The sequence below is a fragment of the Haliaeetus albicilla genome, chromosome 3 (genome assembly GCF_947461875.1).
Source record: "Haliaeetus albicilla chromosome 3, bHalAlb1.1, whole genome shotgun sequence".
NCBI classification, from domain to species: Eukaryota; Metazoa; Chordata; class Aves; order Accipitriformes; family Accipitridae; genus Haliaeetus; species Haliaeetus albicilla.
The window spans coordinates 39,671,955-39,689,650 of record NC_091485.1 but is presented as its reverse complement, the minus strand read 5'-3'; the positions used below and the strand labels follow the sequence as shown (position 1 = coordinate 39,689,650).

General features: G+C 39.9%; 2 protein-coding genes across 12 annotated transcripts in view; one reads left to right on the top strand and one right to left on the bottom strand.

Moving 5' to 3' along the window:
• CSPP1 (centrosome and spindle pole associated protein 1) overlaps window positions 1-3,399 on the bottom strand; it is a 66,839-nt gene extending 63,440 nt beyond the window's left edge. For 4 of the 10 annotated variants that reach the window (XM_069779472.1, XM_069779476.1, XM_069779474.1 and 1 more), the window contains exon 1: window positions 2,508-3,100. In XM_069779472.1, the coding sequence (XP_069635573.1) occupies window positions 2,508-2,613 (106 nt within the window). In that variant the 5' untranslated portion in view covers window positions 2,614-3,100. The other 6 variants (XM_069779480.1, XM_069779481.1, XM_069779477.1 and 3 more) reach the window with 5 other exon arrangements.
• Window positions 3,400-3,839: 440 nt separating this feature from the next.
• Window positions 3,840-17,435, top strand: COPS5 (COP9 signalosome subunit 5). 2 transcript variants are annotated; one of them, XM_069779483.1, is made up of 8 exons: window positions 3,840-4,019; window positions 4,132-4,366; window positions 7,108-7,236; window positions 8,442-8,507; window positions 9,994-10,079; window positions 12,891-13,002; window positions 13,818-13,966; window positions 17,035-17,435. In XM_069779483.1, exons 1-8 carry the CDS (start codon window positions 3,859-3,861, stop codon window positions 17,117-17,119), a joined length of 1,023 nt encoding a protein of 340 aa, XP_069635584.1. In that variant the 5' UTR covers window positions 3,840-3,858; the 3' UTR covers window positions 17,120-17,435. The 2 variants fall into 2 exon arrangements, with proteins under 2 accessions (XP_069635584.1, XP_069635585.1); XM_069779484.1 differs by lacking the exon at window positions 17,035-17,435 and adding an exon at window positions 16,034-16,240.
• The last annotated feature ends 261 nt before the right edge of the window (window positions 17,436-17,696 follow it).

Below are 17,696 nucleotides of genomic sequence, written 5' to 3'. Positions count from 1 at the left end.
TGCTAACTTAAGGAATACATCTGCTTGATGTATTTCTTAAAATATATTCCTTTAAACTTCTCCTCTTATAGTAATGCCATTTTTTGATTCATAATAAAAAATTATAATATTGTAACAAAGGAGGCAGAACTAGGACAACCTATTTACAACTCCTACTAGTAATACAGGACAATCAATTCCAAAAATAAATTTCCCCATCTGATTTGACCTAAATCTTTAATCTCATTAGTTTTGCACCCTAATAAAGGATAAAAGAAATCTAAAACAGGGTAAGTTTCCAGGCACTGATAAATTTTATTTAGCCTATTAGGTTATATAAGAATAACAAAAAAACCTGTTCTGAACAGGTGAAACAACTTGTCATACTGAAGAACTTAAAAGCTGGTCTCATCACCTATCCAGTGCTGCATAGCCACCAAGAGGAAAATTACTGCATGTAGGAGGTGGCACTGTGAGAAGCCTTTCCAAAAGCTCACTGATTGTAACATCCGTATTTCTTACCTCTACTTACAATAACATTTATAAACTCTAGAACTATTTCCAAATCACTGCATTGGAATGATACCAAGCCTATTCTGAGAGACAGTATAAGGAAAGGAATATTTGCAGTATATTTTCTGTCTTGCACAAGGACCACAATGAATATTCTAGCATTTTGCACTCCTTCCTATTAAGAGCAATACAATAAATCAAAAACCAAAGACAAAACAGTTACAGTTGAACTACACAGGCAATTCAATTGGTGTCAAGAAAGCTCGCAACTCCAGGCCTTGGAGAACACTAAGATGACTAATGCTACAGCACTGTTGATTCAGCATACCTTTAATACTGCTACGTAGCCAGTAAAAGTGGCCAAATGCCTCCTAGAAAATAGCTAGACATTTTATGTCTTACATCCTTCTGCTTGAGTTGACCCTCTTAAAATATGCATGTGTGCAAACTTTATGAGATAAGCAAAAAAGAGTATAGTATACTGAAAAAGAAAAAAAGAAATAAAAAGTTCTTACATATTCTAAGCAAAAGACTGACAATTTGAATGATGCATACACTGCTAAGTTCAGAAAATATACCAGTATGTAAGGAAATATCTTACTGAATATTAATCAATTTTATCACCTACTGTATCAGGTGAAGACATCATGACTAATAACAACAATAATGAAGAAACAATCTATCTGAAAAGAGTGCTACCACAGTCCCCATTTACAGAGTAAACTATCTCAGAGGTGACAGCACTAAAGTCACAGTGAACTGTTAACTTCAGACTGGCTTCATATGACTACACAAACGTACCAAGGTAAAGCCTGCCACTATAAAACCACTTCAATTCAAAACAAAATAATCTATTTTCAGTTTAGCAATGTGTCCAAATGCATTTTGTGCATTTCTAGATCCTTGCCATTACTAGTAAAAGTAGCAGATTCAAAACTCAGCTTGGAGACATTGCTCCATGGGCATGTGCATAGGGCAAAAGAGAAAGTCAGAACATGCTGTAAACATCTGAAAACCCAAGGATAAAGCATATGCCCCCAAAATTAGGAGGTGCAAACAGTATATTTTTCATGTTTTTTTGGAAAACAGAGTATTTGGTAAATACTATTTTAAAAAAAATGTTTGACAGCATAGATACATCAGCTCTTCCTTTAGCTCTTGCACCTTTACATCTTGATGTACTTGCATTCCTGAAACATTGTATTATTCAAAGTGAAATTCCATTAAACTTACTGCTGTTATATACTCAACTACTGTCTGAAAATGTCCCATAAACAATTTATTTTCTATATTCTTACTTTCAAGAAGATTTTAGTTTTTCATAACCTTGTTTTCCTTTTAAACCAGAAGTTTTCACAAAAGCAACTCTGAATAGTACAGCGTCAGCTAGGTAGACTTCAACTTAAGCAAATATACCAGGCAATAGAAAGCATACAGATATTCAAGAAAATAAATCAAGTTTGAACATGAGATTTTTATTAGATCTATGCCCAGAGTTAATAATGCATGTCTCTGTATTCAGGATATGCAAAACATCTATGTGTATACGTATTGTGTCATATGTACTATATCTAGCTGTGTGTTGTGTATCTACTTTATCACCTAAAGCAAAGTTTACTGCGTTCCTTTTTATTCTTTCCCTTCCCCTCCTATTTGTTCAGGAAAATGGGCCACAAAGTCTAAAATCAGCATGTGAAAGTGGACCGATTTCATCTCTTCTGTGCCACCATAATATTAATGTAACATCAGGAAAACTGGCAAAATGTCAATTCCCATCCACGGGAACTGCAGCAAGGGTGGCAAGGAGTGAAGTTCTTTAAAAAGGCAACTATACGCCACGTTTAGTGATTGTACTTACAGATTATATAGTCACATTAATTGTGTCATTAAGAAATATTTTTCAAAGCTTCACCCAAACTTCCTAAGGTCTCGTAACAGCCAGTACTGGCTGCCTCCTTACCCCTGCGCATGGCTTTTAGAACAAACTCTTGCCACCACAAACATGCTTCCTGTACCTTTCATCTTCTGTTTCTTCCAAATTCTCACTTGAAAAAGCACAATAAGTTCCAGGGTCTGGACGCTCACAATTAAACTCTGACTAAAACAACACGGCTTTTTCATAACGGGGAAGGCAAATAACCCTCAAACCAACCAACCAGCCAACAAGTTTCGCGGGTTACTTCCCCTCGCCATAAGCGCTTATCTACTTTTCCAGAACGCGTACTCTGATCCAAAAAGACAGGAATTTCGGAAAACCTTCAGAGCCAGGAGACCAGACTTATTTCTCCCGGCGGGACGGCTCGGGGAAGCGCCTCTCCCCGGGCCGCTGCCTCCAGCGTCCGCCCCACGGGCCGCCCCCGCCTCCCTCCTTCCCCCCGGGCAGCATTTCTCAGGCAGCCCCAGAAGCACCGACACCCCCCACTCCCCTCGGCTGTGGGCCGGGGCGGAGGGGGGGGGGAGGCGGCACGCCGGGCTCGGCCCCTTTAAGGAGCGCGGCGCCGTTGTTAGGCAACGGCCGCACAACAAACGGCTCCCGCCGGAAGGCCTCGCGGAGCCCCGTTGCCCCCCGCGGGGACGCCCGGGCCCGGCACCGGCGCCCCCCCCCCCAGCCCCCCCCGGCCCGCTCCCCGGCGAACCGCCCCCCGCAGAGGAGAGCGGGAGGGCCCGCCCCGGGCTGTGAACAGGGCGGCCGCTCGGCCTCCGCGCGGCGGGGCCGGCAGGCGGGGCTGCGGGGGGCAGGGTCGCCGGACGCCGTCCCGACCGCACCGCTCACCGACGCCGGCGGCCGCAGCTCTCCCCGCGTCCCGCGCGCGCTACCGCCTCCCCGGAAACCGGCGGGCGGCGCCCAGCAGCGCCCCCTGCCGCTCCGGAGGGCGGCCCGACGCGGCCCTTCTATCCCGCAGCCGCCAGCCAGCCGCCTCCTCCCCGGGCCGGAGCGGGGCCGGGGCCGGGGCCGCACTGGCGCGGCCTTAGCCGGCGACAGGGAGCGGGAAGGGAGGCGGCGGCGGTCTCCCCTCAACGGGGGGCTTCGCGGCCGCTCCCCGTGAAACACCGTTTGGCCGGCCGGCCGGCCCGCGGCGAGGAGGAGGGAGAACGCCCTGCGGCCCCCGCGCACTTCTGGCGGGCCGCCACATGCTCTAACCAGAGCAGGCGGAGCAGCCCCACAGTGACCCGCGGGCCCCGACGGCCGCTGCACTGACCCGGCCGAGGCGCGCAGCCCAGCGGCCCCGCTGGGGGCGCACCGCCGCCCGCCCCGGGCCTGCGCGGGCCGTACCACCTCCCCCCGCAACCCCTCCACCCCCGCCGCGCTTGGTTCCGCCGGCGGCCCGGTGAGGCGCGCCAGGGCCGTGCCCGGTGCGGGGCGTGATGGCGGCGGCGGCCGGGAGCGGCGCCTCCGGGAGCGGGATGGCGCAGAAGACGTGGGAGCTGGCCAACAACATGCAGGAGGCGCAGAGCATCGACGAGATCTACAAGTACGACCGCAAGCAGCAGCAGGAGATCCTGGCGGCCAAGCCCTGGACTAAAGAGTGAGTGGGAGCGGGACCGGGCCGGGCCGGGCGGCGGGGCCGGAGGGGCGGGCGGGCGGCGAGGGCCGGAGGCGCGGTGGCCCTGATGGCTTCCGCGGCCTCTCTCCCGCAGCCACCATTACTTCAAGTACTGCAAGATCTCGGCGCTGGCGCTCCTGAAGATGGTGATGCACGCCAGGTCGGGGGGCAACCTGGAGGTGATGGGGCTGATGCTGGGCAAGGTGGACGGGGAGACCATGATCATCATGGACAGCTTCGCCCTGCCGGTGGAGGGCACCGAGACGCGCGTCAACGCTCAGGCGGCCGCCTACGAGTACATGGCTGCGTACATTGAAAACGCAAAGCAGGTAAGGAGAAGGGGCAGAGGGTGTTTCTCCCCCTCCGCGGTGTGGCTGCGGATCTTGTCAGCTAGTCGCGCAGGAGCGGGTTCTGGGGTTTGCGGGCTTCCCGGCCTACACCCCTCCGGCCCCCCTCCAGCGATAAAACGGCTGTCTGGTTGCCCCGCGCCTTCTCAAACGTGGCTAAGAGAACTGTGCCAGCAGCAAAGAACGCAGGCCCCCTTAAACATCTGCACATGTATATTTCCATGTCTTACAGTAGGTCATCAAGTACTGGCTTCTCCTTTCCTTTGTAAATGATTTTCATTGCTCAGAAAGTGTTTTTGTGGCTGCAGCTGGTGGCTCGTGGGTGGAACAAGGAGGGAGTGTGTTTCTGAAATAACTGATACAATACATGTTTCTAAAAAGAACATGCAAAATTAAGTATAAAATATGTGTGTGTCAGAGGAACTTACTATTTGTAGACCAGGAATATGACATTTATTCTTACCTTCTTGCTTTCTCAAGTCTTACTGTATAGCCATGGTGCTGTTTCTCACAAAAATAAAGACATGTGAAGAAAATGACAGTGAAGGAATAAGTAAGTTTCAGTGCAACTTAATTATTTGTATTTATAATTAGGAAATTCAGATGAACTGACTCAGATGTCTGTTCTCCCTCTTCGTTGCCCTGTATTCAGAGATCCATGTCATGTTAAGCCTGACTGTGCTGTAAAATTCTCACATGCAGAAGGATAACAGAAACACAAATCTGCTCTGTGGCTGGTGTAGAAACCAGCACGGCATGTCAGAACACCTGCTGACATGCCCATTCCAATACAGGGCAATCCTATACTATGAATAAAGGTTGAAATTACTCTAACTCTCCAAGCTCAAGTAGTTTTGAGGCCCAGTTTACCCTTTGATTTTTGTTCTTTAATCCTCAGAGTATTTCAAACCAGCTAAAATTAGAGGCCTCTTACTTATTTGCTGGAGATAACAGAGCAGTATTTGCATTATTTTGGAGAGCTGTACTTATATTCACAGCCTTATGTACAGTTAGAGATATTTAAATAGATGTGAATTAGGCTGGATCATAACATCAGAAAAGAGTAAATATAATCCAGAAGTAGGTATATGCTGGGACATTTGCGTAATAATTCATCCCTGTTTATGAGAAAATTTAGAAATAATTTATTTAATCCAGTTCCTTTTATGTGGAAACTCTTAGTGTCATGATGCTAATAGTGTTGTTGCAGAAAAGTAGGTAACTTGAAAAGATGTCTTTACCTAAAGATACATTCATACGCTCCAGTTCTTCAGTACAAATAGTGGGTTTCAAAATACTAAGTATATAGCATAAAATTAGTATTTTTTTATATACAGTTAGTTCACTTTATGTTTAAAACAGTCTAGATTTATGTAGCGGGTACTCATATGATAGGAAAAGTTTTTTCTCATTATTTGTATTGTACGGTTTTGTCTATAGTTGGTTCCACAATTTTGAAATTGAACTTGTGTGCAAATAAAATAACTCGGCTTTACTGGTACTCTGGCAGAGTTTGCATGCTGGCTGTTCTACATTTGATTTTGGCAAGCAGTTGTTCCTGGAATAACTCTTTTTAATATTAGATTGCAAGTTGATATATTCCCCTGCATAAGTACTTTACAGATGCCAACGTTCCAGTTATCTACTTCTCCATGGGCAGGATCTGTGTGAATACAGTCAAAATGTGTTATTTGGCTTTGAGAAATAACAAATGTTCTTTAGTGTTTTGTTGGTCTCTCCTTCTCTATTATGGGAGATACAAAGAAAATATAAATATTATTCACCAATTCAAAAATAAAATAAACGTTCCATTCAGTAGGCAGTTTGTGTATTCTGTCTCATCTTAACATTTTTCTGACTTAACCTTCCTGACATAGTAGAATTTGGCAAAACCAAGCAGGTGATGCATCCAAACACACAACTCTCAGTTAAGAACTGACATATAGGGTTGTATCAAAATCATTCAACTCAGTGTGGAGCGCCCGGTAAGCAATTACTGAGAGAGGATTACAAAACAAGGTGCAATGGGTGTTTGTTCTTCTGGGATTTTGTTTGTTTGTTGGTTTTTCTTCCAGTATTTGTACAGATAGCCAGGGGTATTATTTGGAAACTCCAATTTTGAGTTTTTCTGATCCTAAAAAAAATCTCGAAAATTCATCTTTTGGCTTTCACAGCATGCTCTGGCAATAATTTCTGTCACTTCTGGTATTCGAAAACATGCCTCTGAAGTTATTTTTTAAACCTAGCAATAATCTCTATGTGCCTCTGAGATGTGTTACTGTACTAAATAATGAACATTCATTCTCTACTGACATACCATACATTATATGAGATTATATACACTTACGTCATATCCACCCTAAGAAATTTTTCTTCCATGCTGAAAAGTCCCAGCTTACTTACCATTTCACCATGTGGAATCTCTTCTGTACTTCAGCTGTCACTGAAGAAGGAGCTCCTGGCTCCTTGAAGTTCTTTGTTCTGTGGTAGTAGCTGTAACAGAGAATGCTAATACTAGAGATTGTATGGTTTCTAGAAAATAGTTTAGCAAAATGAGATGTACGTTCAGCGTTTAGTTTAGTAAGTTAGCATCTTGGGCTCTGTGTGTCGTCTGTTTTTTATCCTCTCACCGTGTTGTAGTATGCTAGGAAGCCCAATAGAGGGCAGCTGATCCTTTCCGAATGGAGATTAACAATGGTTTTGTTTTCCTTCACTGCTGTTAGGTTGGTCGTCTAGAAAATGCAATTGGCTGGTATCACAGTCACCCTGGCTATGGCTGCTGGCTCTCTGGGATCGACGTCAGTACCCAGATGCTTAATCAGCAATTTCAAGAACCCTTTGTAGCAGTGGTTGTAAGTACTGGCTGATAGTTGATAAAACTGCAGAGCAAATTATGTTGTGGCGGGAATAATTTTTAGATTTCTGTCTCTTAACATTCTAGTAGTGTGCATTTTGCACAATGGAAGTTTTAGATCCAAATTTTAAATTAGTATCGCTCCTTTTGCTTTGCTGGCCATGTACTGGTCAAACCAGTAGTATTGCTTACCGAGGCCATTTTCACTGCATTGTTCCAGGTATGGTAGCTCTGTACAAATTGGTACATTACTCCTAACTTAAAGTTCTACTTTGTACTTGTGGAAAAAAAAAAAAGTATTGAGCAATCCATATTCAGCCACCTGCAATAGAAAAAAATCTGTTTCTTTTGTTCTCTGTGTTGCTGCTTCTGTCAAAATAGAGCAAAGTGTGTTCACAGAGTTCTGTTACTTTGCATATAAATTATGCCTTTTAAATTAAATCAGTGGCATAGTACAATACACTAGGAAATCTGTCTTTGAAGAAAAAATCTGAAGAAACTCTCTGAGACCTTCAGGGCCTTCCAGGCTTCAGATCACATTTGAAATCAAAAGTAAACCTTATTTTAGATACTACTTGTATAACCATTGTTACTGTAGGAAATAAAGTAAAAAAAGACTGAAATTAGTCAGAAAGAAGAAATACAACTCTGATGGAAGAACTATATTAGAAAAGGATAAATGACCCTTAAGTATTTCTACCATGTGAGTTCTCCTATGTTATGACATAATTTCACAGATTCAGAACGCTTTCCTTGGGACTGCTTTTTTCTTTTTTTTAAATTACTTTTAAAATTAAACAGGGCGTTAGTACGTATGTTAGCAAGAAGATTCCTTCATTAGTATCCTGTATTTTCCACCAAAATGCAACAGATGACATAATACTTTTTCTTACCTCTAGTGGTTATAAGATTAAAACGCAGATTTTTATTATGATTTATTGATTGCTTTTAAGTGCAATTTCTTTAAAGTATTTGGGTAATAAGGAAAACGTGTTTTAAAAAATGGACCATAGAAGGCTATTCCTATTCCCACCTTTTTTGAGAGTCTCATACCAACAGATGCCAACTGAAAAAGTACTGTTTATGACAAAACTAATACAATTTGTGCTAATTAAGTTTCTGAAATACAATTACTGTAAAGTTAGTTTATGCCTGTAATAATTTATAAAATGCGTATAACAAGCATTACCTGTATTTCTACAGATTGATCCAACAAGAACAATATCTGCAGGAAAAGTAAATCTTGGAGCATTTAGGACATATCCTAAGGTAAATAGTTAAAATTATCTAGTGCTTGATCACTAAACTGTCTTTAAATATGTAATAGATTCGTTCTAAAGATTACTGCAGTTTTATCCTCTGACAGCTTGATCTGCTGTGCTGTACTGTATGTCATCGTTCGTTTTAAAAGAAAGATGTGCTGATATACAGGTTATTGTGTGGCTTTGGATATTGATTACATTTACAAAGATTGACTTCTAGTTTGTTTTTCATAGATTTTTGGCAGTGTTAAATCAAATAGACTGTCTAGATAGTGGAGCTGTCCTAAAATTATATAGCTCCGTGTAGCCATTTTTTAATGGATATAGTTGTAGCATTCATCAAAATAGATTTACATTAATACTTCGCTATCATTTTTTAGACCTAAAACCAAATGTTAATAGCGTGTTTAGTGTGTTGTAATCTGCTTTTCATTTTAGAAAAGTAAGATTCAAAACTATCTCCTTAAGTCTTTCAAATAAATACTATGAATCTTCACAAAGTAATGTACAAAAAACCCAAGTTAATTAAACAACATGGAAGGGTTAGGCTAAAAACTAGAAAATCACATAAATATTGGAGATCCTAGATCTTCAAATGCAGTCTTTTGTTTATACTTCTTATAGAGATAGAACTGTGCTATTTAATTTCAGTCTAATAAAGTTCAGGTATATCCTTCAAGTTTCCGGTTATCATTGACTAATCAAGAACTTCAGGCTGACATCCATTAAAACCGTAATAAACAAAAATGTTTGTGAGAGGTTCCCAGTTGCATTCAAGCATTATTTTTGCATTGACAAATATACAAGAGGTCTTCTTGGGACAGGTAGTGATGCAGGAGAATATTCGCTTCTGTAGGCAAAACCACTTCATAAATATTTGCAGAATTTTGAGCAGGGAGAAGAATCCTGCATCTGAAAACCAAATCCTATATAGAAGATGCAAGTTAGAACTGTATTTTTAAGCAGTTCTCACAGTGGTCTGCGGGCAGTTCTTGCCTAGTTGGTTGCTGTGAGTGGCACCATCTTAGCTAAATAAGTAATTGAAGTTTTAGGTATCCCTAAGGAATATCCAAGACATGGATGTTTCTTCCCTCTTCTCATGCCTCTTGTCTTCCCTCAAAAGAGGATTGAAATCGCTTCCAAGAACAGGTAGAGAAATATTATCTTAGAAGTAGCTAGCCCTTTCTTTGATCTAAAAAATTATCTGATCATAGCTTGCCATCTTACTTGTTTGAAAAATCTCAACTATGACCACTAGTTTGCTTCCAACATGCTTTTTGATAGATGCAAATGTAATGACTGCTAGTAAATGCCAAAGGTAAATCTGAAATCCAAGAAAATTTCAAATTTCAGGCTACTTGGGGGAATTTCATTTTCCCTAGGAAAAATAAACTAGAATTGCATAAACTAGAACTTTGTGCTTTCAAAGAGTTTAGGCATTTAAAGAAGTCCCAAAATTACTGTGTCATCTTTCCCCTTTGTTGAATTTTTAGGGCTATAAACCTCCAGATGAAGGTCCCTCTGAATACCAGACTATTCCGCTTAATAAAATAGAAGACTTTGGTGTACATTGTAAACAGTAAGTAACATAAAAACTACTAACTCTAGCACAAGTTCTCAATTTTTGTGTTTAGCTTAGTGATTCTGTACGGCAAACTACATTTCTCAGAGTATTTCAAATCTTGAAGTTCTTTGTTGCTTTAGCACTGTTGGTTTTGTGAAAAAGTGTTACTGTTATTTATCAGGAGATATTTTAAGGAAGGACTGTTACAAAGATAAAGATGAACCTGATTAAAAGCTTTAGCAGTTGATTCCTGAACACCTTTAAGTAGTGGTGCTTTCTCAGGGCAGGGAGGAAAGGGTTAGATGTAGATGTAGCAGCAGGTCTAGGGAGACTGTAATCTGTCCACTCCTCTGAGTGCAAGTGCTGTGCATCTCTTTATCCTGCATCACTAGGTGTGTTACAATTGTTTCTGTCTTTGGTAGGACTGGAAAATGGAGCTGCTTTAAGGATAATATCAGCAACAGGAAGAATTACTGCTTTATCTCCTGCTAGTTTACTTTACATGAATTAAAAAGGTAGTTTAGTTTTAACCATTCTTTCTTTAAGTGTTCTATCCCTAGCCACATGTGAGGCATTTGTTTTGCCAGGTCAGTCCCCTGATCTGGTCTCGCTTGTGGGAGCACACACGTTCTTTCTGGTTAAGCTAAGGTGGGGTGGAAAGTACTGACAGATGATGGAGGCATAGTGTTTGCAAAGAGCAGCTAAGGAAAGATGGGACCACTTCTTTCAGTAATGGCCTGGTTTCAATTCTACCTTCAGATGTTCGACAAGCACTACAGCTTAAGCATCTGTGTACAGAGAACTTGAAGATCTCATTGACATCAGTGTGTCCTGTAGGCTGTTGTGTAGTTTTTCCATGGTTTTGGTGCATGGGTATCTGTTCTTCAGTGCATTTATAGTGGCATGCAAAGTCTGACCCCGAAGAGACAAAGAAGTTAAAACAATTGGAATTGGTCTTCCTATCCAATTTGAGGAAAAATCCAGAACAGTAACTACACAGAAATATTTGTAGAACTGTAATGCTCCTGTCATTTCAGAGTAGTCCCTGTAAGTCTGGCAGTGGCCATAAACCCATGCTTTTTAAGCATGAAAGGAGGATATGTTTTATCCTTCCTATTTTAGAGTTGGTCGAATTGGGATAGTTCGTTTGGTGGGTTTTTTTGAAGTTGGAAGTGCTTAATAGTTATTGTTGTAATCTCTGTCTCAGGAAGTTGGCTCCTTGTACAAGCCATTTCTTTCCATCCAAAACAAGAAAGTATTTTCCAGTGTTTCCTAGAAGGAAACAGCAGTTAGGCAAAGAGGGAGGGTATTAAAACTGGAAATTTGTCACGTTACTGAATTACTGATAATACAAAAGACTAGAGTGATGGTATCCTCTCAGCAGTATGGGTAGTCTGACTAAGAATTAAAAGTTTAGAGAACTTGAATGATGCTCATAGAACCATAGGATCATTGAGTCCAACTGTTAACCTAACACTGCCAAGTTCAGCACTAAACCATGTCCCTAAGCACCACATCTACACGTCTTTTAAATACCTCCAGGGATGGTGACTCAACCACTTCCGTGGGCAGCCTGTTCCAGTGCTTGACAACCCTTTCGGTGAAGAAATTTTTCCTAATATCCAGCCTAAACCTCCCCTGGCACAACTTGAGTCCTATCACTTGCTACTTGAGAGAAGAGACTGACACCCACCTTGCTACAACCTCTTTTCAGGGTGTTGTAGAGAGTGATAAGGTCTCCCCTCAGTCTCCTTTTCTCCAGGCTAAACAGCTCCAGTTCCCCCAGCCACTCCTCATAGGACTTCTTCTCTAGACCCTTAATGATCCTGTCTGTCTGGAATGCCAGTGACTACTCATTGCTTCAGAGTAGCAGTCTGGATAATCTTAGTCAAACTTCTCTCCTTTAATTGGTGTTCAGTGCCCAACGTGAAACCGCTTGCGTTTAATCTTTTTAAGCGAGTTTATTACACTATTCCTCAAACAACTTGGATTTCTAATTTTGAATCTGCCACACATCTCTTTGAAGAACTGACTTAGTATCTCATTTTTCTTAGCATATGTGCAATAAGGGTATTTGTTCTATCACAGAAATACTAAAGTGTGGTGTGTTGGTAGATTTTAAAGTATTGTTCTCTCAGACAGAATTTCTTACAGAAATGCCAAGCAAAATAACTTTCCAGAGAAATCAAGCAATAATAGGATTACTGATAACCTGCTTAAGAATTTCCTGATCAAAATAAAGTTTAATATAGCTCTTTAACGTTGCTGTAATTCACCTACACTAATGACTTTGCATAGCTCAGCTTTCTATCTGCTTTATCATCTCTTGTGAATTCTGTAGCACAACTAAAGCCTGGCTTTCAGAACAGGTGTGGTAGAATGTAGATTGTTTGCCTGTCTGCAACATTTACTGCTGTCAAACATTCCTAATTGAATTAGTGGTGATATATGCAAAACAGCAGTCATCTGTAAGTAACAATTATTACAGTATTGAAGATCCCAAGCATGGAACAGGGCATCATTGCGTTGCATAAGAAGTTGTTAAGAGAATAATTTTAAAAACCTTGCAATCTCATTAAATAGAACACAGCAGTATGTGTGGGGATTATGTATACCTGTATTAAAGCTGTATATGAAATACTTATGGAAAATCTTTTTGAGTTAGAATTGGAACTGGGAGTAACTTTTTTATTGTTCAGTGCTTTGAATTTTTGAAGATACTTGCCATTGATAAGGATTTTTTGAGATGCATGTTCTTCGGGTGTCACAGCCAAACAAGACACATTTAGATGGAAGCTTATTTTGTTTGCATGTTTGTTTTTAAAGGTATTATGCTTTAGAAGTCTCGTACTTTAAATCATCTTTGGATCGTAAATTGCTTGAGCTTTTGTGGAACAAATACTGGGTGAACACTCTCAGTTCTTCTAGTTTGCTTACTGTAAGTACCGTAGTATGCTATCGTGTGCATATATTAATTCACTAGTGCTGAAAGCCAGACCTTCTACTGTAAAATGCCTAACAGGACACCGATAGATATAGATCCCACATTAAGAATCTAATGGGACACTGATAGATATAGATCCCACATTAAGAGTCTGTTTGTCAGATTAAACAAGAAAATAAGGTTTTCCTAATCATAAAGACTGAAATGTTCCTTATATCTGCTTTTTAAAAGTAGAAGGTGGGAATACCTTATGTTTAATTGTATTGAGTTCTCTGTACACTTAGATTTTGTCTTAAACACGATTTAAAACACCTTTTAACCTTATATCTTTTTACAGCACTGTAATGAATAGTATGTCTTAAAATAATGGTTTGAATAAGTAAACACTAAAAAAAAAAAAAAACCAACACAAACTTACACTGAGGTTGCAACAGAAGTACTACAGGTAGACCTTCAATGTAACAGCTCAGCATCAAACCATTCCTTCTGCAGAAGCCAATTTTATACCTTTTCTCTTGGTCAAAACCAACAGTTTTACTTACTCTTTCATAACTTAGGGCATGGGCGGAAAGTAATAAGGAGTGCCCATTTCAGACTTCAGGTATTGAGCATTTGCGAGATGTTCAGCTTCTGTTCTCTGAACCACCACTTGTGCCACTCAAGTTCTGTATCGCTTCAATTGCAGATACAAGTTAAAATGTGCAGTACTACAGTCTTAGAGGCTCTTTTCAGATTTTGTTTATTTTGTGTATAAATGCTTGAATTTACAACTTAGAATTCAGTATGTTTATTGCCTTCTTTCTCCTAAGAATGCCGACTACACCACTGGCCAAGTCTTTGATTTGTCTGAAAAATTAGAGCAGTCAGAAGCTCAGCTTGGAAGGGGTAGTTTCATGCTGGGTTTAGAGACTCATGATAAGAAATCAGAAGACAAACTTGCAAAAGCAACAAGAGACAGGTAAGATAACACATTCTTGTGTTCTTCCCTGTAAAAAGTGTCATTTTGTTTTAAACTTTTATCATGCTTTTAAATGGAACCTACCAAGATTATAGGTAAGAATGATTAGATTATAGATAGGAATGAGAGACTCCAAATGGCACTAGTTATTTTTGAAAGTTTAAGAAAACCTTGCCTCTATTAAACCTACAGTGGCTTTTCAATCTTTGTTTCTGGAATAAATTCAACTCTAGTTTATAGTTTATTGAACAAAAAATCCTTGTTAAATTCTATCAGTATATGGCAAAGCAAAAAAGATGTTTTCTGTCGAATGCAAAATAGTAGCATTGCTAGAAAATAGCACATTTTATGTGCTTAATCAGGTTTAAACTAACAGTAAATAAAATTCTTAGAACATGATTTTAAGAACTAGTGCTAACAGTCCAGTAAGTTTAGTTGACACTTGTGTAATACTTTCACTCAAAAATTAAGTGCTCCCTTTTTTTCATATTTCTTAATTAATACATCCACAAATGAGGAAGGGTTTTTTTGTTGTTTTGTGTTTTGTTTTTAAGAAGTAGATTACAGACATTCTGGCCTTTACGTTTAGCTGCCCTGCCTGATAGCAGATACTTGCTATTATCAGTTAATGAACTTAATCATCACTGGGTATACAGCATTATTTCAAAGAAGTTTTGGTGTTTTCTCTCAGTATTCCTTATATGTTTGTTGGTAATGAGCTCTTTTCTTTTTTGAGCTTTGAAGCACAAAAGTTGCTTCTCACTTATACTCGCATCTCTCTCCCAATAGTCTTAAGAATGATACATGTGCTTAGACTATCTATATAATGTTATAGTCACTATTTTTCCAAGTAAAATCTTATCCAACAAGTCATACAGTATCTTGGGCTCTTCAAGAACATTGTATTTGGCAAATTGCAGACTTGGAAAACCAAGAAGTACTGCACTGTACATGCTAGTACAATCTTAGGTCCCTCTGTGGAGAAGACAGGACTCACCTGCTTGCATCTTAGGAGCATTTTGAGTGAGATGTAATTCCATTTAAGAAGGAACAATTCTGTAGAATCCCTTGGAACAGACTGCAAAAATTGAGTAAAATCTGGGGTATTCTGTTTTTCAGATTTGGAGGTTTTCTGGTCCTCTTCCTCATCATTTTATCTTGACATGTAGAACAGTTTTCTTGCATTCTCCGCCCCCCCCCCCCCATTAGCAATATGTGCCATAGTACAGACTTTAAGGAACTGATTTTTGACATACCAGATGAGTGGTGAGTTTAATGATAGGTAAAAAAATCAAGAGACAAAAAGGAGGCCTCGTGTGAAGAGACTGATTTATAAATAAATTACTTTATTTACATCTTGCTCAGTATGACTCAGGTGAACACAGGCTTTGCCTTAATAAAGAGAGGAGTTAGCTTGTGTTCGACAAACCTTTGTTCCACAGTAAGCTGTGGGGGAATACCTGCAAATGTAATATGGTCATTGCCAAATAGACTCGGAGCTGCTGTTGTGCTAGTGTCTTCTGTGCATTTGTTTCCTTGTTATGGAAAGTTAACACCTCTTACAAGTTTTCTAACGTGGTCAAGTTGGAGGGGGGTTGACTTTATAGAAGTTAATACCCATTTAAACTATTTTAGTTGCAGAATACATTTGTGATGGAGTTAAGGCTGTTGCTAGCTTACAACAGCCAGGTTAAGTGATACTTTCCAATTCTGTAGTGAAACGGTTATGATAGCAATGCTTTAAAGACATGAGAAGGGTGGAGATGCTGACAAGTTTGCTTTGATTTTTATCCCTGTTCAGTGTCCCATAATACTGACCACATTTTATTTTCACGTTACTCTCACATGCTTACAGTTATTCTAAGAAATAACTCCTTCTCTGATCATCCTGCTATATTATTTCTTGCAGTGTTTCTAGAGATCTGTCTTTTCTGGTTTTATTTAGTTGTCATCAGTAGTTAGTTTATAAATTGTAAGACTGGAAGGGATTGTTGTTATCATCAATTCGCTTTTCCCATGTAACAGTGGCTACTGTAGTTCCCAAAATTGTTTGTAACACTTTTACAGATGCATGTTTTTCTTCAACTAATAATCTTTCCAAAGAAAAGAAAAATGACAGTAGAAGACTTGTGCTGACAATTGATTCAGTGACACCTAAATTACTTTGAAGAAATAAGCTTGCAAAGTTTGCTAAAGGATAATTGGGTGTATCTGTCTTAAGAAAAACAATACTGTAAGACATTAGCATAAAGGTGCTTACAGTTGGCTATATGATATCTTCTGTTACTGTACATACGCATCTCTTAAGAGCCATTTTCTAAGAGTACATATGCATTAGCCAAACTGTGCTCCAAGCTGGCTTTCTTTGCCTAGGATTCCTTTATCTATCTAGTAGTATTTTGTCCCTGTTCTCCATGTCTTCAGGGCTGATTCATCTTTTGCATTTGTATATTCTGTTTTGAGACATTTTAATGTGTTAGTTAGACACTACATCCCCCTAAGCCAGGCACACTGGATGAAACTTGGATCAATTGGAATCCTCTCAGATGTTTGGAGGTTTTGCACATGTTACATATTTTCACTAATAACTTATTAACTCTGTAAACTCTTCCTTTAATGTTCTCTGTAAAGTTGCTCAGAGGAGCTGTGGTTACCGTTCGCTACTGGCCGGGGGTGGGCAAAGGAGATAAGACAGAGAACAGTGAGAGCCTTCAGGTATTGATAACAGCTGGTAGCTCCATTCCCCCAGGGATATTTTTTATTTTTTGGTTCAGATGACCACAGAGCTCACTTGCTATTGTTAATGTAAGATGTCCTAAATTGCCAGACAAAGAAGTTTTCTGGAATTGGTCTTTGTGTATATAGTGCTTGTCAGTTTGCTTTTTAAGTAACAAAAAGCTATTGGCAACAATGGCTAAATTGCTGTGTGGGACTTTTTCTTTCTGGACAGTTGTTAAGATTCATGGGGTTATGGGCACCCTGAACTTCCAAAACAGCTGAATATCTTCAAATAAAATGACAGTTCAGTTCAGTGTTTGGCCAACGTTGAATTTATGCTTGTTTTTCAGCTGCAAGACCACCATAGAAGCTATACATGGATTGATGTCTCAGGTTATTAAGGATAAACTTTTTAATCAAATTAATATAGCTTGAAGTGCATCACCAGCTGATATGCATCTCCAAAGCCGAAAAAGTCATGGTTTCTTTCGCTTGGACTTGTTCAATTTGGGAAATGAGGCTGAAGTGGAAAATTAGTCATTTAAATTGTAGTACTTTAATATTTCCCACCTGTCTCACCAGTTCTAAAGAACAAAATGTTCTGAAATGTAGTGCAACTTTTTGTTCTTTGTCATAAAACACAACCAGTTTGGAGAATTGTTCCAAAAGAAAAATAAATGTGACTTCCTGGATTTTGCTCTTAGGTATTTATCTCTATTATCTAACTGCAATAAAACAATTTTGAAAATGAGTGTTTGGGGGCTTGTATTTTTTGGCGAATACTCATCTCCTCTTGCTCTTTTTTCTTATTGAAAGAATAAGAAAAGTTCTGTCCACTCACTTAGGTTAGATCAGTAACCTATACAGTATAAGAAGTTTGTTTCTCAGATTTTCATTTCTGAGTTTAATTTTATGAATTGAAATCCCATTTGCTTATCTTTTAACAAGTTACTAAATGTAATGGAGCCTTTCCTGATTTAGTTTTACTGGTCCAGCCAGAAGTGGTTTCTTC